This window comes from Acinonyx jubatus, chromosome E2, assembly GCF_027475565.1.
Source record: "Acinonyx jubatus isolate Ajub_Pintada_27869175 chromosome E2, VMU_Ajub_asm_v1.0, whole genome shotgun sequence".
Lineage (NCBI taxonomy): Eukaryota > Metazoa > Chordata > Mammalia > Carnivora > Felidae > Acinonyx > Acinonyx jubatus.
The window spans coordinates 45,400,533-45,420,306 of NC_069396.1; the positions used below are offsets into that span (position 1 = coordinate 45,400,533).

At 48.5% G+C, this 19,774-nt stretch overlaps 2 protein-coding genes across 4 annotated transcripts in view; one reads left to right on the forward strand and one right to left on the reverse strand.

Moving 5' to 3' along the window:
- Positions 1-469: 469 nt before the first annotated feature.
- On the reverse strand, positions 470-17,241 carry LOC106980263 (WD repeat-containing protein 87). Its single transcript, XM_053210541.1, has 7 exons — positions 17,021-17,241; positions 11,962-12,075; positions 10,775-10,942; positions 7,526-10,392; positions 6,807-7,075; positions 2,936-6,429; positions 470-2,494 (listed from the first exon to the last, which is right to left on the reverse strand). Exons 2-7 carry the CDS (start codon positions 12,034-12,036, stop codon positions 662-664), a joined length of 8,706 nt encoding a protein of 2,901 aa, XP_053066516.1. The 5' UTR covers positions 12,037-12,075; positions 17,021-17,241; the 3' UTR covers positions 470-661.
- Positions 17,242-17,394: 153 nt separating this feature from the next.
- The window catches only part of SIPA1L3 (signal induced proliferation associated 1 like 3), a 237,193-nt gene continuing 234,813 nt past the window's right edge, over positions 17,395-19,774 (forward strand). For all 3 annotated transcript variants that reach the window (XM_027044594.2, XM_027044593.2, XM_027044596.2), the window contains exon 1: positions 17,395-17,918. The gene's annotated coding sequence lies outside the window, so the exon portion shown is untranslated. The remainder of the gene's footprint in view (positions 17,919-19,774) is intronic.

The window sequence follows — 19,774 nt, forward strand, 5'->3', positions numbered from 1 at the left end:
TACCACCCCTTCCCTTTAACTTTTGTATCCTTCATCGCTAGAGGGAAGGGATCATGAGATACACTCAGGGTCTCCTCAACACTCATCACACCTGCCATTTGGGACTCCCAGCCATCAGCATGCAGAGCTATGAACAGTGGAGTAGAGTCTGCCTCCACTGCAAACCTCCAAACACGATGCCGGGTCTTCTGATTCTAAAGTCCATTTTCTTTCTACTATATCAGTGCCTTTTATATTAATGCCAGATCTTCATTCATTTCTGTGCCAGATACTTTCCTTCCTGTGGTCTCTAGGGGGGGATGGAGGGAAGCAAGGAAGGAAGAGGACAAGGACAGACTCTTTTGGCTGAAGGCCTCCAGAGGGTAAGTGCCCAGTGCCTTTTGGGATCTTTTCCCACTCTCAGGAATATACATCTGGCCTCCCTAGCTACCTTTCTGGAGAAGCAATGTTTGAGGAACAGGGACACAAATTACAGGGCCTGCTGCAAATGAGAGCCTCCTCTTTATTCCATATATCGAAGCTTGTTTCTGGAGCTGGGTAGGGAAAGGGCTTTCGCTTGGCCCAAACTCTATGTGGGCCCTAGGGATAAGGGTCTAGATTATGGTGACAAGGCCTTTCTCCAGGTGGGAGTGAAAAGTCCTGACCTCCCGTCAGTCCCAGATTAGGGGTTGGGAGCAATGATGTGGGGCATTTCCTTGGTGAGGTGAATATCCGCTTCAGGCAGGCTCTTCCAGGCGAGTTCTAAGATCCCATAGTGAGCAATGCCCATGGTAAGTGTGGTACAGACATTATTCTGACCTGGGAGGGACACCACCTCCTGGAACTCCAGGGGACCCTTAGAGTTCTGAGAGCCACCACAAAACAGGTGGTAAAACAACCGCTCCCCAGGAGCTAGGTCCGTGGCCCATAGGGCCTCCTTGTAGCTGATCTCTTGGGACCAGGGCTCCCCCCTCAGTAATAGCTCCTGCAGAAGCCTCTGGATTCGGGGTGACTTAAGGTGGTACAGGTCCATGAGCTGGTAGAACTGTTCCATCCAAGTGGCGCTGTCATCTGCATATCGCTGTTGCAACATCCGCAGAACATAGTAGAGTGCCACAAACATCTCCCATTGAGGCAGCTCTTCCTTCTTCTTGGAGACGGCCTGTGCCTTCTTTTCCAGCTTGGGCAATTTGGGAAACCTGCCTTTATCCTTAAAAGCCCAGAAGTCCTTTTGAAACATCAGTGCAAGGGTTTGTTTTTCCACAGAGGCCCCAGCACCTGGGAACATGGCTTTTGTGGTGGGATGAAAGTGTCTCATCTCCATCTCCCTGAGAGCAGTGGACATCTGCTCTGCCCGTGCGCTCCTGTAAGGCTCTCCTAGAAGGTGCCAGTTTATACCCTTTGGGGTTGGAATCCTTTGGGTATCTAATGGAGGCTTTGATGGGGGGACAGCCAGAGGTTTTAACCAGCTTTTCTTTTCCTTTCCTTTTATAGGAGGGATCACTTTCAGGTACTTTGGACCCATGGGCTCCTTAGTGGGTTTTGCACTTCGTGATTCCAGGACCTGCTTGTGACGGTTCACAATGGCTTCGAGTTGGGCCAGATGTATCCAGTCTAGGTTTCCCTTTGAGGTGAGGTCTTTGAGAAGCTGGCACAATCTGTGGAAACTATCCCTAGAAAGCTGTTCTCCTGCCTCCATCCGTTCTAGGACATGGTGGAGCCACTCTACATCTGAGAGTCTTACCTCAGCATCTGTTTTCTTAGCCAAGATTTGGGGCACAGGTAACTGCACCTCAGTCTGTCTCCTCAGAGATGGATGATGCCACAAAATCCACTGCCACTTGGGCCCTAGTGGTTTGCCTTGGAGTTTGTGAGTTTCCATGGTCTTCCTCAATATGTGAGATAAACATGAGGTCTTGAAGTCTGGCTCTGGGGACTGCAAAACTCTATCCAAAACTTGGAGAGGTATGGGCTTATGTTTCTTCAACAGTTCTTTTTTATCCAAAAACCTTGACTCTGGAAATGTCCTGGATGTCTCAAGTGTTCTGGCCTTTTCTTCCCAGGATACTTGTTTCATTGACACTGGCACTGGTATCTTCTCTTTACTGTCCAGAGCTATTGAGATCAGTTTCTTGGAAGGGACTTTCAGAACTTTTAGTTGTATAGCACTGTCTTTGATATCAGGGATTCTTTTTCCAATAGAGGGGATTATTTCTCTTCCTCTTCGGTCTTTTTGTCTTTGTTCTTGAAACTTAGGTAATTTTTCTTTTTTTAAGATCTCTTTTTCCTTGTCTGCCTCTTCTTCCAGTGAGCTTTTCTCTAGTGAGTCTTTCTCACTCAGACTTTCTGACTCTTCCTCACTGATGCTTTCCTCCTCCTCCTCTGATACTTCCTCCTCCTCTGATACTTCCTCCTCCTCCACGGATACTTCCTTCTCTTCTCCTTCCTCCTCTTCCTCCTCCTCCTCTTTTTCCTCCTCCTCCTCCTCCTCCTCTTTTTCCTCTTCCTCCTCACCCTGTTCCTGCACCTCCTCCTCCTCTTTCTCCTCCTTTCCCTCCTCTTCCACCTCCACCTCCTCCTCCACCACCCCCACCTCCATCACCCCTTCCCTTACTGCCCTCTCTTCCACTACTCCCTCCTTCTCCTCCTTTTCCTCCTCCTCCTCTTCCTGCACCTCTTTCTCCTTCCTCTTTTTCTTTTTCTTCTTCTCTTTCTCCTCCTCTCCCTCCTCTTCCACCTCCACCTCCTCCTCCACCACCCCCTCTTCCATCACCCCTTCCCTTACTGCCCCCTCCTCCACCACTCCCTCCTCCTCTTCCTCCTCCTCCTGTTCCTGCACCTCCTCCTCCTCCTCCTTCTTCTCTTTCTCCTCCTTTCCCTCCTCTTCCACCTCCACCTCCTCCTCCACCACCCCCTCCTCCATCACCCCTTCCCTTACCGCCCCCTCCCCCACAACTCCCTCCTCCTCCTCTTCCTCCTCCCCTTCTTCCTCCTCCTCTTCCTCCTCCTCAGACAAGCTCTCTCCCTCTATTTCATCTAATAGGCTTTCCACTTCCTTGGAAAAGCTCTCCCTACTTTCCCCTTGACTGGGAAGCTCTCCCTTTGTTGTAACCACTGTCTTTAGCTCTTTTCTCTTTCTCAACCTTTGTTCAAGCAATGGTATTACCTCTTCTTCCTCTGTTACTGCTCCCTCCTCTTCTTCCTGTATGATTTCTTTCTGTTGTCTGGCCAATCTGCTTTCTTCCTTGGTTATTTCTTCCTCTTTCTTTATCATTCTTTTCATTTCCTTGGCCATTTTTCTCTGCTTCTTAGCCAGTTTCTTCTCATCTTTGGTTATTTCCAGTTGTTCCTCTGAAAAATCCCACTCTTTAGCATCAAGTTTACTTTGTTCCTTGCCCAATCTCCTTTCCTTTGCAAAGAATGACCTCTTTCTCTTTGTCAGCTCTATTTCTTCCTGGGTCAGTTTCGTTTCTTCTTTGATAAGGTTTTGAAGTGCCGTTAAGATTTTGCTGCTCGCTTTTGATTGTTCCTTGGAAGTGCCCTCCCTTTCTGTAGCCAACTTCCTTTTTACTTTGGCCAGCTTCCTCTCTTCCTGGGCATACACTCTCTCTCCTCTGGTATATTCCAGTTTTCCTTTGGCAATGTCCCTTTGCTCTGTGGCCAATATCCTATCTTCATATGCCAGTATCTTCTCCTCTAGTGACAATTTCTTCTTGATTAGTTCTAGCTCATTCTTAGTCAGTTTCCCCTGTTTTAAGGCTTCTTTGGTCTCTCCTGAGAAGAGAGTTTGCTTTCCCTCAGCCAGCCTCACCTTCTCTTGGGCCAGTTTCTTCATTTCCATGTCCAGTGCCTTTTCTTCCTTGGTGCTCTCCCACTCTCCTCTGAGGAGTTTCAGTTCTTGAAATATCGCCCTCTTCTCCACAGCTAACTTCATCTTGTCCAGGGATAGATTGTGCCGCTTCTCAGCCAGACTTTCCTCTAATTGGGCCAGCTTTTTCTCTGCCTTAGCCAGCTTCTTCTTCTGGGAAAGTTTTTCCTTTTCTTCCATCAGCGTCTCCTCTACCTGAACCAGTTTCTTCTTGTACACATCCAGTTTCTCCTTTGCTTCAATTAATTTATTTCTGTTCTGGGTGAGGTTTTCTTTGAACTTCAGGAAGTTATTTTTCTTCTGAGTAAATTTCGCTCTCTCGTAAAGCAGATTCTCCTTCTCCTGAGCCAGAGACTTCCCCCTCCAGGCTACGATATCCTTGTTCTTTATGAGTTTCTCCTTCTTCTGGACCAATTTTTCTTTTTCCTGGGCCAGTTTTAACTTGTTCTCCATCAGTTTTTTCCTTTTCTGGGCAAGCCTTTCCTCTTCTTCAGGCAGTTTCTCCTTGTCTTTGGCCAGTTTCCTCTCTTCCTGGATCAGCAACTCTTCTTCCAGGGCCAGTGCTTTCTCTTCCTTAATCAGTTTCTGCTCTTGCCAGGCCAGTGTCTTCTCTTCCTGGCCCAGTCCTTCCTCCTCCTCAGCTAACTCCTTCTCTTCCTGGCTCAGTTCTTCTTCTTTCCAAGCCAGCTCCTCCTCTTCCAATGCCAGCTCCTCCAATTCCTGGGATAGTTCCTTTTCTTGCAATGCCAGATCTTGCTCCTTCTGCTCCAGTTTTTCCATTTTCTGGACTAATATTGTTTTTGCCTCAGCCAGCTTCCCTCCTTTCTTTGCTATTTTCTCTTCTTCTCGAGCCAGTGCCTCAGATTTCTTGGCCAGTTTCTTCCTTTTCTGGGCCAGTTTCTCTGCTTCCTGGGTTAGCTTCTCCTCTCTTTGGGCCAGTTTTTCCTCTTTGTGGACAAACATCCTCTCTGCCTGGGCCATTGTCCTGTCTCTTTGAGCCAGTTTCCCATATTCTCTGGCAAGTTTCCTCTCTTCCTGGGCCAGCTTTCTCTCTTCTTGTGCTAACTTCTCTTCTTCTTGTGCCAGCTTCCTTTCTTCTTGGGCTCGTTTTCTTTCAGCCTGGGCCCGTTTCCTCTTGATATAGGCCTGTTTATATTCTTTTTGGGTTTGTCTCAGCTCTTCTTCTTCTCCTCCTCCTTCTTCTCCTTCTCCCCATTCCTGAAACAATTTTTCTCCCTCCAGGGTCAATTCCTCCTCCTTATCCTTGAACTGTGGCTCCTTGGACCTGGCTGATACCTGTTCCCAGATCTCTGCCCACTCATCCCATCTCAGCTTCCTCTTGTCCTCATCCAGCTTTTTCTCATCTGCGAGTGGCTTCTTTTTATCCGTTTGTGCTTCCTCCTCTTCCTCAAGATGCTTCCTGTCCGAAGCTTCCTTCCATTCATTCCAGGATATCCTCATCTCACCACGGGCCTGTGTCCACTCATCCCAGGACTTCTTCCACTCCTGCCAAGACAGCTTCCTCTCTTCTGTAACTGGTCTTCCTTCTTGTACAACCACTCCCTCCTCTGGTTTGGCCATTTCCTCCACTTCCTGACTCACATCCCTCTCTCCTTTGGCCACTTTCCTCTGTTTTTTATCCACTTTTATTCCCTGCCAGACTGCTTTCCTCTCTTGTTTAAAGGGCTTCTTAAAGGATTTCTTCTCTTCTTTCTTTGATATTCGTTTTCCCTTGGTTAGGTCACCTGGTTCTAAAAACATAACTTTCTTTTTCTTGCCTTTTTTGGAAATCACCTGGGTTTCCTGCAAGTTTGGCATGTTGCTTGCTTCCTTTTGCACTTGCTCATGTGCCTCTGGTATCTCATCCTCCCTTCTGATCACTACATCTTCTCTAATTGCCCCATCATGAATAAAAATTGGTTTCTTCTCTGGCCAGGCTACATCCCAGTTGAGGTCCTCAAGCAGAACGTCACTTTTTTTCTTCAAAAAGGGGCAGATCTCCTGAAAAAGTTCCCAACTGGGCTGCCGATCTGCCAGTACCTCTTGAGCCATGGTCACTAGCTCCATGTTTAGAGCTTCTGACATTTTGGTTTGGGAACCAGATATTCTCAGGGTCATAAGACGACACAGAGCATCCCGCCATGGTGAGCCATCTCCAGGGGTGGCCCTGTGGCCAGGCACTCCAGAGGCACCTCGCCCTCTGGCCTTCAGCGTCTTCACAACAGGTTCAACCTTTACAGCAGACAGAGATTTCTCAACTGTAACTCCAGATTCTTTTGTCTTCTTCTTGTGCCTCTTTAGGGGCTTCTTAACTGTTTTTTTCTTGCCTCTTCTGTCATGTAATTTCCTCAGCATGTTCAGGGTCAGTGCAGTATGGTCCTTTGGAGTGTCTTCCTCTGGAGGTTGTTGTTCAGCGTCTTTTGAAATCTTTAACACACTTACGGTTGAAGACCTTCCAGAACGGATGGCTGTATCCTTCACCTCATATAGTGCAGCTTCACTCTGGTCACTTTCACCCTCTAAGGGACCTGGTGCTTTGCCAGCCCCTTTTATTTTCTTGAGGGCCCGCCATAATTTTCGGGCTGCAGGGAAGATCATGAGACATAGATAAGGAAGGCATGGCATGGAAGGCCTAAGTCACACCCTTCCCACTAATGGCATGAGCTAAGAGGAATTGCCATAAAAGAAGTAGCAACAGAGGGGGCTGAGGCTTAAAAAAAAAAAAAAAAAAAGGATTCTCCTTACTTTATTCCAGTCCTCCCCCCTCCCAAATCCTATGAACATAAGCCTTGAAGTCTCCCTGAGTTTGGGTAGATTCTTCCTAGGAAAGTTCTTTTGGTGAAAACATCTGTCTACTTGTCTCTAGTCCTACCTGGTTGATATCCCTTGACCCATGTTAGCCCTAACTGTGTTGCCTCTTGGGGACCCTGAGGCATGAACCAGATCACCCCATACATACTGTGCTTTTTTCTCCCTGCTCGGCCCCGTCTTTGGCCTTTGCTGGGCTTGATGGCAACTTCAGATTCTTTAGGAACTTCAGGTTTCTTGGAAAGGGACAAAAGTTCAGAAATTCTTGCAACCTCTAAAGAAAATGCAGGCTTTTTGTCTCCCTCTGACAAGGTCAGGTTTTCATTCAGTCGCTGCTCCACTTGAGTGTGAAGGATTTGTAGATCTGTTGCCTGCATCCCCAGCAGATGGTCCAGGGATTCCTCCCCAATCATTTCCCGCCTATGAAAGTCAAAGGAGATTCCTCTGACATGGTAAGTCAGAGACAACAGGGAGAATGAGAAGGAAAGAACTACCGTGGAACAGGTTAGGGGCTTGGCAAAGTGGCCAAGAGACAGTGTATGTTGAGGTAAAGAAAGTCCAAGAAGAAAGAAGAAATCTAGAAAGCCAAGGTGGCAATGAATAGAGTTGTTTGTATGGGGACTGTAGGGGTAGGAGAAAAGGATGAAAAGGGGAACTTCGAGAAGCAAGGGACACACAGGAGTAGGAGAAGAAATGGGAGACATGAGTGAGCAGTGGGGATTGTCAGGAGGGTCTAGGAATGGAAAAAGATTATGAAAGAGAAAAAGGACGGAAGAGTGAATGCACAGGTACAAAGAGATAGTGAAGGAAGGGAAGGGGAGAAGAAAACTAGAGGCTAGTCAAGAATTGCAGAAGGCACAAAAAACTTACTGCATCTCCTGGAAGGTCTCTTGGTGCTGGATCAAGTTTAGGAGTGAGGACTTAGTGTGGATTCCAGTGTCATCCATGAGGCTCAGGGCCTTACTCCTCACTCTTTGGTCCTTGTCCATCAATCCTTGGGCCAGAGGCATGGCAAAGAGATGAGTAATCATTCCTAGACGCTTCAGCCCTTCCCAGGCTAGCTCTCGGATCAGTGGATTGGAATTGGTGGTATCATCCAGTAGACGATGGGCTGTTTCAGAGCGCAGGGCTGAAGACACCTCGTAGGAGGCAAAGATTTGCCCTAGTGCACCAATACAGCATTGGTACTTGAGTGGAGAAGCATGGATCATAATGTTGAGGATTGTCTCCACCAGGCTATTAATAGCTATTTCACTCATCTTTTTGCCCAGCCAACTGCGGTTTGCCGAGTCTGTAAGGACACTGTAGGTTACATCCTTGGATAATCTCATTTCTATGAAGTCTTCATCCTCCTTTTCCTGTAAATATACTCCTCCATCACTTACAAATTTTGCCCTACTGTGCCAGAAGAAGAATTGTTGGGACTTGTCCCATTCTATTTCCCGCATAGGTGAATGCAGGGTGCACTGGAGGAATATTGGACTGCCCTCTGGCCAAAGACGGGCACGAATCACTGAGTTGGGGATGTAGCAGTCAGGAGCCAACAGCCATTTCCGCCCTTTACCAAAGTAGCATCGCAGTATTTGGTAGGGGTTGAGTCCCTCCCAGGTAGTCAGCTGTAGTTGGGGAGGAACCACGTAATGGGAGTGATGAGATTTTCTCACCTCCATCGAATCGGTTTCAGAATCATGTCCGACGGCAGACAGTACTATGGGACTCCCTTGCTCATCTTCTATGACATGCGGCACCGTATGGTCAAAGGCAATGGCCCGCTTATTGACCAGTTCCTCCAGTCCCACTAATTCCTGTTGCCCTTTTTCAAGGTACATATACTTGGGCACAAACATGGTCTCAAAGGAGAAGAAAAAGCTGGGCATGAAAGGCTTAGGGGTCTCTAGCACTTCATCCGGCATGCTCATAAAGGAAAGGCGAGACAGCAGAGTTGGGTGAAGCAGTTTGAGACAGGACACCAGATAAAGACTCTGGTTAAAGGTCACAAGCAAGTCACCCCGGTCATTTGCAAAGCAGAGTGGGCCAAAGTGCAGTGATGAGTCCAGCATAGCTACAAGTCTGCCGTGGAAGTTCCAGACCCGGACAGAGCCATCAATATCACCTGTAACAAAAAGACTCAAGGACAGGCAGACGTCAAAGGATGTGATGGTACACTGGTGCAGAGGCAATGTCTCTATGAACGCCGAGCCTTCCTGTGACTCAGAGGACAGGAAAGCACGGAACTTCCAGAGACGCAGGCAGTTAGTCTCTGTGATGGCACCCACAGAACTGGGTAAGAGTATCAGGTGTTTTAGGTGACAGCTGCTGAGGATGCTGGCGAGGGGCTTCAAACGTACTTTCTTCCCTTCAAACACTGCTTCTGATAGGTGGACGTAGTCATCCATTCCATAGGAGCAGAGCAAAGCGTTTTCTCGGCTACCAAAAAGCCCTTCAGGCAGCGTAGAGAGTGCCAGTACAGCTCCAAAATGCATGAACTTCTCTATTCGGGCACAGCTGTGCTGGGAAAGCACTCTTATCACACCACTCTGGTGTCCAGAGAATATTAGTCCTTGTAGACCCCGACCCAGGTAGAAATGCCCGTAAGCCAGGCATTGTACCCAGTCTTGAGAATCGGGTGAGGTGCACAAGAGATACTTGGCCGGGCATGGGCAACGGGTCGTGTCAAACACCAGCACATCTGCGCTGCCTGTCGCTACAAAGAGCTCCTCTTTCTCTGGGTCATAGGCCCAATCCACAGCCTGGTCCAGGAGTGAGAAGGGCCAGGTGAGGAGCAGAAGATCCCCTGTGACTGGGGACACAAAGCGCAATAAGCCATCGTCAGTAGTGCACAGGATCCGGAAGCAGTTATCACCGCAGCGGACCCGACGCACCTGCTGGGGAGCAGAGCCACAGACATTGAAGAGGCTGTAGAAGCAGGGCAGACGGCGCAAGGAGAAAGAAAAGGTAGTCTGGCAGAAGAAAGTAATGCTGTCAATAAACTGGAGTCGACAGAGCTCCTCCTCGAGTTCGAGCCACCGCAGCAGGTTCCCGGAAGTGAGGTTCCACTCCTTGATTAAGCCTTCCTTGCCAGCCGTCAGCAGGGTGTGGGCTTCGGGCCGGCTGCGGATACAGACTACTGGTGAGAAATGGGCCTTGAAACTATGGATAGAGTGGCCCCGAATGAGGCTCCATACTTGGATTTCCCCAGTGTTGTTCCCAGCATAGAGAAAGCCCTGGTCAAAACAGGTGAAGCAGCAGGTGATAGAGGAGCCACTGGTGGTAGAAGTGAACCTCTCAACCTCAGCTAGCTGGCCGTGGCCCTGGCGCTCGAGGACCCTCACCATAGTTTCACACAGGGCCAGGAGGGAGCCATTGGGGCCATTCAGCATGATGTCTTGGACAAGCTCATCACCAGGCATGGGAACCATGTGGGCTATTTGGAGGCCCTTGCCACTCCGCTCAATGATCCAAGTGACAACAGCCCCCAGGCTGCCTGACAGAAGCATTTTCATTTCTGGGTCATAGCAGAGGCAGTTGATGTTAAAGCGGCAGGGCACTATACTCAGGGGTTTGAATGACCGAAAGTGGTCCCCAAAGAGCCTCAGGATCAGGTCGCCACAGTAGGCCACGAGGATGTGAAAGGAACCTGTGTGGACCATGGACTGGATAGGCGGCAACCGTTCAGTCATGGAGAATACTCTCTTCTCGACCATGTCCTCAGTTTTGCTCTTCATCCATACTATAGCCTAGAAGACAGTAAGATGGAAACTGCCTAGAAGAGATAGTAGATGAGGAAAGGGCAGAATAGTCCACTATTTTCCCCCATTCTTGTCCTGAAGAGGACTTGGAAGACTCTAGAGTGTTTTTACCCCCTGGTTATGGGAATTGGGAATACGGTAGAAGCAGGAAGCTTGGGACCCCTTCCCTAACCTTAGCCTACTTTAGGGGAACCAGAAAATCTACTCCGTGAGGAGACTGTAATCGGAGAAAGGATGAGGGGGGAGTCTTAGATCTAGGTCACTTTCATCAAGAGGTAGATTTTCCTTTGTTGGTCTGGGGTGAGAGCTTATGTGGGCATGGCCCCTGTAGAATGGGCTAAGAAGGAGAAGAAAAGCTTGGCAGTTTTACCTGTATTTCTTTTGTGCTTGTCACCCAAGAGAGGGAGGCAAAGAAGTTGGCATCGCTGAAGTAATGGCATATAAGCGGCATATTGTGAGGATGGCGAGACTCTCTAAACAGTATCTGGGACCGGTCGCTCAGCACAACTACATCCTTGTTTGAGTCATCTGAAGCTTGCTGGGGAGAGGTATGGCGTAAGTGAAGAAGCCAGGGCACACAGGCACTAAGTATATTCTCACACAAGTCACAACCGAAGCAGTTCCCAAAGTCACGCCTCGTGCCCATTACCCCCCCACATGCACAGCTTTATCCCTTGTAGGACACTCAACGCTTCACAAGCGAGCCACACAACACCCAACACAAGAGAGAACCGAACCCCTACAGGGCCTATATGGGCAAATTTCATAGTGTGAGCACAGGGGAAATCATGTTCCCAACATACCTGTTCTCTATGTCATAAAAGACGCATTTAACACATTACCCAGGCAAGGGCACCACCGTATACCTACATTATATGTAACAGAGTGTGACCAAAAAAATCCATGCAGCTTGAAGTTCTTTTTATTTTTTTTATTTTTTAAATGCTTATTTAATTTTAAGAGAGACAGAGCGTGAGCAGGGGAGACGCAGAGAGAGAGGGAGACACAGAATCCGAAGCAGGCTCCAGGCTCTGAGCTGTCAGCACAGAGGCCCACACGGGGCTCGAACTCATGAACCACGAGATCATGACCTGAGCCGAAGTCAGACACTCAATCAAATGAGCCACCCAGGCGCCCCCAGCTTGAAGTTCTTAAAGCTTAAAAGTGCATAAAGACTTTTAGGGCACCCTTCCTGGCTTTTAAACTTGACAGAGGAAGATAGTGTGTGTATTATCCCACCGTGATAGGGCATGTGCTATGAAACATGCACCTGGGATGGTTTACACAGAGCCAACCATAGCAAAACTGAGGTTGGCAAATGTTCTGTCCGGTGCCTTCTCCCTTCTCTTTGAGAAAAATCTCTCTCCCCAAAGTGTTCACCTTCCACTATCAAAGTGTACTTGCAAGAGATCCCTAGACTCATTTGGAAATTGATGGCCCATCTCCTACTGTGCCTGCTTCCTGCTTCCATGGAAAAATCTATGCTCCTGTGAAGTGCTCATAACGATTAACACAGATAGAGGCCAATAACAAGTTTATGTCCTACATATACATTACCTTGTTTTTATGTATGATGTCATTTATGAGGTATTTAAAATCCTGCCACGGGGGAATGAGTCTGGAAGAAGCCATCACCTTGATTATTCTGCGTCAGGACCGTTGCTCAAAAACCTGTGGGAATCCAAAAGAGGACAGCTTAGCCATTACTACTTTTTGAGGAGCTAGGAAACAAAAATCAATTCATGAACTCATGTTTATTGAACACTCTTTGAATGTCAGGAAATATGCATAAGACCTGCCTTCTCATTTAATCCTGAGGTGCTACTAGTAAGGTAGGTATTATCCCACTTTATAGATGAGAAAACGGAGGCTTAGGGAGGATAAAGAAAAGAGTGGAGGATTGAATCTCAGCATTGGCTGTCCTAACTCACTAGGTTATTACAGGTGAAGGAAGCAGGGAGAGGGGCCAGAAAAGAATACCATCATAGGCAAATAACATTTCTTTTCTGCTGGTAGTGTGTCAAGGGAGTATTTTGCAAGGACTAGGAGTAACCAAAGCGTGGTCCCTGAACTTCCACTATGGGGATTCCTAGGGAAGGGGCCATCTTAACATGGAGAACCCTAGGTTCTGGTCTAGACCTACTGAAGCAGAACCATGGAGATGGGACCCAAGGGCCTTCACTTCTGACAACTTCCCTAGGTGTTTCTATGGACATTCAAGTCTGACTACTGAAACAGAAAATTGAGAGGATGGAGCCCAGGACTAAGAGTCGACCCCTCCTTGCACTGCTGGAGAAAGGATCCAGCCATTTGACTTTGCAGGTTTTCCCAGGCTTGTAGAATCAAGTATCTCTCTTACCCGTGATGCATCTGCTGTTCATCATCCTTTTCCTCATTCCCTTCCCCGTGGCCTTCATGAGGACAAACCTCTACTTTTCTTTCTTGGATTGGGAATCCTACTTTTTATTTTATTTAATTTCATTTCATTTATATTTTTAAGTTTCTTTATTTTGAGAGAGAGCACACAAACAGGGCAAAGAGAGAGGGAGAGAAAGAATCCCAACCAGGCTCCTCACTGTCAGTGCAGAGCCCGACGTGGGACTTGATCCCACGATCCTGGGATCATGACCTGCGCTGAAATCCAGATTCAGCTTAACTGACTGAGTCCCCCCAGGCACCCCTATTTTATTTTAATTTTATTTTGTTTTATTTTATTTATTTTAAAGTTTATTTATTTTGAGAGAGTGTGCACAAGCAGGTCAGAGAGAGAGAGAGAGAGAGAGAGAGAGAGAGAGAGAATCCCAAGCAGGCTCCACACTCAGTGCAGAGCCTGACATGGGGCTCAATCTCACAACTGTAAGATCATGACCTGAGGTGATATCAAGCATCAGACGCTCAACTGACTGAGCCACCCAGACACCCTGGGAATCCTACTTTTAATAAGCCCCCTCTGTCAGGGAGTGTGGCATTACTGGTCTGACGATGGGCTTGTCTTCCTCATTTGTAAAATGAAAATATCAGTCTTGCCTACTTCACAGGATTGTTGCAAAGATCAAATAAGATAATTCCTGTGAATTCCTTTTTAAGTATACTCTGGAGCAACAAACAAGGATTGCTGTTTTTAGACTGGTTTAGTTCTCAGACAAGTATTTCTTTCTTTCCAAACCATACTTTGTACTTTTCAGTTGCTCTAGAAACGTGACAGCTAAATTTATAGTCTGGTCAGCAGAGGGCACTAGAGGCTATCCTTGTACCTGCCAGATGAAAGAAAACTGATGAACTTTCAGTTTTAAGAAGTGGCTCCTGAAGTGTGATCTCCTAGGCCAGCAGCATAGGTTATCACCTGGGAACTTGTTAGAGATGCAAATTATCAGGCCCCACACCAGATCTAAAGAATTGGTAACTCTGAGGGTAGAGTTTTACAGTCTCTCCTGCTGATCTTTATGCCTACTGAAATTTGAGAACTGCTTACTTGGAGAGTATTTGGAGTTCTAGATCAGTTTGGCGTGGGCCTCCTGAGGCAAGGTCAGCAGAATCCACCCTCTGGCATGGCTAAGCCTAGACCCTGTGTTGCCACAGAGACTTGGTGGCTGGGTTTGGGGGGAAACAGTAGGCAAAACTTGTCATCATCCTCTCATGTGTAGAGTGGGTTAGAGCCCCCTCCCCCAAAAGTTTTCACACCAATCACTTGATTAGTTCTCAAAAGAATTTTGAGAGGGAGATAATATTCATCTCCATTATACATTAGGAGGAACGTGAATTCAAAGGGGAAAAGGGAGCTGTTGAAGACTACACAGGGTAGATCCAATCCACAGTTCAGATCCAATCCATAGTTCAGGATTCTTCTATCATATCAGAGGAGGAAGAGGTTCTGTCAGCTGGTGCTCAGGAAGCTCTCTGACCCACAAACCTAATGGGAACTGGTGACTGTCAGGCACTAGTGTGCCTCTGTCTCTACTGTCCCCAAGGCTGCATGCTGCCCTCCTGCCGTATCTTTCCTTATTCTAGTCCCCTGTAACCCTATATTTGCTGCTCTCTTGGACCACATTTCAGGATCCAGTGTGAGCTGCTTCACATCCTGCACATCAGTGGATGGCCCAGTGGGCCAGTCCCCATAGCTCAGATTTACCCCACTGGCTCCTCGACGCCCCAGAGTTAGGGAGAGAGTAGTCATTTGTAACAAATTTGTAGTCACTGTCATCAGTTTCCATTGTTTATAATATCTGCTCTGGTCCAACTTCTCTTGACTAGCCTGCAAAAAGCAAGCAGTTGGGACCCTTTGGGGGCAACATTCCTTGGGGGTCAGTGAGAAAGAAGGCCTTCAAACCCCAAACCTGTATTTTTTTTGCCACTCTCTCCTAACCCACATACCAGCTTCCTCCCGTTACCCTCAGAGGATACCTCTCTCCTAAAGTTCACCCACATTTGGTTCCCTAATCCCATTATCTATCCTTCCAAGCAAATCTGGAGTGAGCTCCAGATGCCTTAATCCCAGTAGTCTTGACTTTTTACTATCTTGTTAACCCAAAGATGATCTAATGGGAGAATTCAAGCCCTGCAGTCAATTTAGGGGAGTTTGTACTTGGGGCCAAGGTTTGGTATGCCCTGCTATGGAGACAAACCAGGTCTGTGACTGGCACTGCACCACATACTTTTCTTAGCTGCAGTCCACTCCAAGCTACTTTGTCAGTGGTGGTGGGATGGAAGGCCAGATTTCGGCAAGCTCTGCCTTTGTAATAAAGAGAATTGGCTCTAGGGGGCACTGCACTCCATGACACCATTGGGCCCCTAGGCTCCTTGCGGGTCATTCATGCTCTGTTATAGGAAGGTGAGGGCATACAGTTCTTGCCCTGTAGAGCTTATAGTTCAGCAGGGAAGGCAGACACCAAAGAGTTGTCATAAAATTGATTACAATGAGAAATTCTGAGTAATGGGTTATATCATTCTTTGAACTCTGCAACTTTTAATCTTCTCAAACTTATTCTATAGATGCAGTTTTAAGAGGGAAAGGAACACAGTGCTGAGTACATATAACAAGGAGACTTGGCCACCCAAAAGAAGAGTGATGTGCCCTCCACACACTGAGGTGGTCCCTGCATGGTGGCTCTCACATTAGGGAACAGGGGTGCAGAAAGTTGGCACCAGAAGGGCCTAATTTGGCAGGGGGGCTGTAATGCCAGAGGTAATCCTGGGAACTGACTAGGCATTTAAAATATATTGTTTTGTTTTAATTCTCATAATGATTCTATGACTTAGCTAGCATCCTCCCTTTAAACAACTTTTTAAAAAGGACATGGTAGTCTCTCTCTCTGTGTCTGCCCCTCCTCTGTTTGTGCTCTGTCTCTCTCTCAAAAATAAACATTGAAAAAACTTAAAAAAAAAATGAACATAGTAAAAAAGAACCAAAAGATACTAAGAAACATATAATGAAAACGCCACCTTTCACACCTGATAACTTGTTCTTGTTTCCCCTTCACAAAGGTAACCCTGGTTGTGTCTTTTTGCAGGTGTTCTATACATACTCAAGTGTATGTGTAAAAAATATCCTTAGAAATGGTAGTACACTCCATACACTGTCCTGTGCCTCTTTCTCACCTAGTATGTCTCAGAGATTAACTCGTATTAATACTCAATAGCTCTGTCTCATTTTTCAGCAGTTGCCAGCTGCATGGTACTTAGCATTTATTTATCCAAACTTCTATTCATGGACGTTGGGCAGTTTCCAGCCTTTTGCTATGACAACCTCTGCCACAAATGAGTGTCTTTGTTAATGCCTCAGAGTTTTAATTTTATTTGTTTTGGTTAAATGAAATTTTAAAATTGAAGCAATGTAAATGTTTTCTCTTTAAACATAACTTATTTTGGATATACAGGGTTAAATATTAATTTCACCTTCCTCTATTTTTTTAATGTAATAATTAAAATGGCAAATATGGTTGCATTGTATTTCTGTTGGGTAGTCCCGCTTTAGATTGTCACCGTCTGGCGGTGGTCTGATATGCCCACCGGACTTAGCTCCTTCAAGGTAGGCACACTGTCTTCTCGGTGTCCTCACAGTCACCCAACCTGGCATGAAGTAGGTGTTTAATACGTTTCTGTTGAATTAATGAGCAAATGAGTGACCCTCTGCCCTCCCCCAGGAATATGTGCTTCCCTGCTTCAAGTCTTACTGAGCATCTTCTTGGAAGAAAGAATGAGGTGGGAAAGGTATCGGATGGGTATTCTTGACAGAGGACCTTGCACTTCCAGCCAGTTCCCTTGGTAACCCCTATGGAGTTGGAGTGGTATCATCCAGTTTTTGAAAGAAAGGGTCGGATTCTAGATTATGTCAGCAGGTGGGCTAAATCTGAACAAAATTCCTAGGCGGTAGGTACCCAACAAGCACTAGACACCCTCAGAATGTGTGATCAACGACTGAAAGGTGGCTAACAGCGCCTCCAGGGCAGCCCTGTGGGTGGTGGTCCTGAGGCTTCCGTCGAAGGAAGAGCTCTGGCGCTGCTGGCGCAGGAGAGAGGCCACCACATCCGAGTCCCTACACACTCGGGCATCCCTGCCATCCGCGTGGACAGGGAGGAGGGCGTGTCCTACTCTTCGAGGCTGGGGCTATGCCTATTACCTGTGACGACAGGACCCCCGACAAGGGACGGGTACGGCGTGTGTGGCGACGCCCGGGAGCTCCTATGTGAAGGACTACACCTAGAAGGAGCGCCTAAGGAGCGACCTTGGGGATGTTGCGGGAGGACTCGCCCGACAGAGCAGTTACCCCCCAACCCCGCGCTCCGCAGAGTGTCCGAAGGGAGAGGAGTGAGCGCGCGTGCGCACTGGCGCGCGCCCGTAGGAAAAAGCCCAGCGCGCGCCTCCGCGCGCGCGTTCGAAAGGGGAAAAAAAAAAGTCTCCCCCGCGGGAGCCCGCGGCGTTTAGGCCGGAGTTGGCCGGCGAGCGCGCGTGCGCGAGCGCGCACAGACGCCCTCCTCCGCCGCTCCCCTCCACTGGGGGTCTAGCGCACGGCTCCGCTGTCCCCGCCTCTCCTGAGGCTCGCGCCCTCGGGGTAAGTACCTCGCGCCTTGCGGAGGCGGGGGGGTGGTGAATCCGCCGAAGGAGGGCTGGAGGCGGACAGGGCTGGGAGAAAAGGAAAAACCGCCCTCGCGGAACGAAGAGCTCGGCCACCGGGCTGGAGTCTGCAGAAGACACGCCTCCATCTCTCACGCCCCTCGGGGCTGCGGAAGTGCTCTGGAGACTGGAGCGGCATCGAGGCGACAGGTGGACTACCATTCCCAGAAGGCGGCGCGGGGCTGCGCCTACTGCTCCCGGCAGTGCCTGCGCGCCAGGCTTTTTTCAGTTTGCTGCCTCCTAGGGCGAAACTACAGTTCCCAGGAGGCCTCGCGCGAAGCGGCTTGGAAGTGGGCAGCCTGGAAGTCACTCGGGCCACCGGAGCTGGCGGCGTCTCCAGCGAACGGCGCGGGGCCGAACGCCGCGGTCGTGGGGCCCGCGGGGCGGGCAGCCGGGACGCCCAGGTATGTGGTTTCGGGTGCAGGGGTGGCCTCATGCACGGGTGGCGGGGAATTGGGGTCCACTCGGACCCTGAGGGTCAGCGCGGGCTGGGGACCCGGCGGACGGCCGGGTGTGGGCACCGGTTGTTGGGGGCGGCGGCGCCGGACTCGCGCCCTCCGGACCCGGCCGGACCTGTGCCCACATGATTCAACTTTCGAGACGTGCTACCCAGCGCTGTATGAAAGCATGGAGTGGGCGTCGGGTACCGATGGGTTCGCGTCCTGCCTCTGCCACTCGGGAGCTGCGTTCTGAGGAAATCGTACCGAACCTCAGTTTCCCCTTCGGTAAAATGGGGAGAAGAGTGTCTTTTGGTGGGGGATTCTGTTGAGATGTTGAGATATGGCGAGTAAAGCATTTGGCACATAGAATGCACTTACTACGTGTTTGCGCTATTGTTGGCTCCCAAGAAATAGGGTGAGGGTATTATCCATAAGCATAAGGTTAGTTGGAGGTGTGCGTGTAAAGGGTCGGGTCCATAGTTAGCACTCAGTGCAGGATGGCTGCCGTTAACAGAAATTATTTTGAGAGCTTTGGTTTGGGAGGCAGAGACCCAGATTCAAATTTAGGCTCTGCCATTTACCAGCCGTGTGACCTTGGGCAACTGACTTCACCTCTCTGTGGCTCGGTTTCCCTATCTGTAAAATGGGGATTTTAATAGCAGCCGCCTCATAGGGTTGTTTGGAGGATGCAGTGAGAATACTATGTGTAAAGTGCTTAGAGCAGCAGCTGGCACATAGTCAGCGTTCAATAAATGGTACCATTTGTTCAGCCCTTTCCCAGCGTCCCAGAGACCCTTTGAGGGTGGGGCTCTGACTAGATCTAGGTCTGGGCCACTGGGGAGACCACTGGTCTAGTTGATTTCCTCTTCCACAGCCTCAGGTTCCTCATTTGTAAAATGGGATGATAGTGTCAGTCTCAGAAGGTTGTAAAGATTTGCTGAGATTGTATTCCTAGTCCAGAGCCATCTCTTACTAAGTAACAGCTCTTATGTATTATAATTGTTCTTCAATGTTCTCCATCTGGCCCAGAGACTGTCTAACTGTGGGCTGTGACATGACAGCCCTGAGCTCCCCCACACATTCACTCCCAGCCTCAGTGTCCCATCTGTGAAATGGTAGTCATAGGTTTTTGTGCCAGGGTTGTTTTGATGATTCCAGGAGATAATTCATGTTTAGTGTTCAGCACAGGGCAGGGTGCATAGTAAGCACTTAATAAATGTATCTTGTTTCTCTTAATAAGCCTTTGCTGCTTATATTTATTTACAGAGCAGAGCAGGGATGAGGTTAGTGTCCCTCCCGCCCTAATTTTTATTCACAAAAGATTAAATTGTGGCACATATGTAGTATTAGAGCCTGAGAAGAGATGGTGCTGGCTGGCTGTCATCAGCCCCCTGCTCACCTTTCCCACACTCCCCCCCCCCCCCATTCCAGCACATTCACTCTAGTGCTTTCTGTACCACTCCAGTGCTGCCAGCACTTGACTCTGTCTCAAAGCCATATTAGCCAGCTCCACATGTGGGCCTGAGCTTCCTTGATGTCCTCTGGTGACTTTCCCTTGGGCACCATGAACTCAATGTATTTAACCTAAACTCCTTCTCCTCCCAGACCCAGTAGTCCCCATCTCAGCAAATGGGCCAATACTGACCCAGTTGCCCAAGGCAGAAACTTGAAAGTTGTTCCTCTCCCCAGCCTTTCCAGGTCCAGCTGATGGGGAAGAAGGATGCCATTTCATAGAAGCACCATTTCATTGGCCTGTTTTGGTCTCCCATCTCGTGGGCACCGAAAGTGCACCTTGGCCACTAAAGATGGCTTTTCTAATA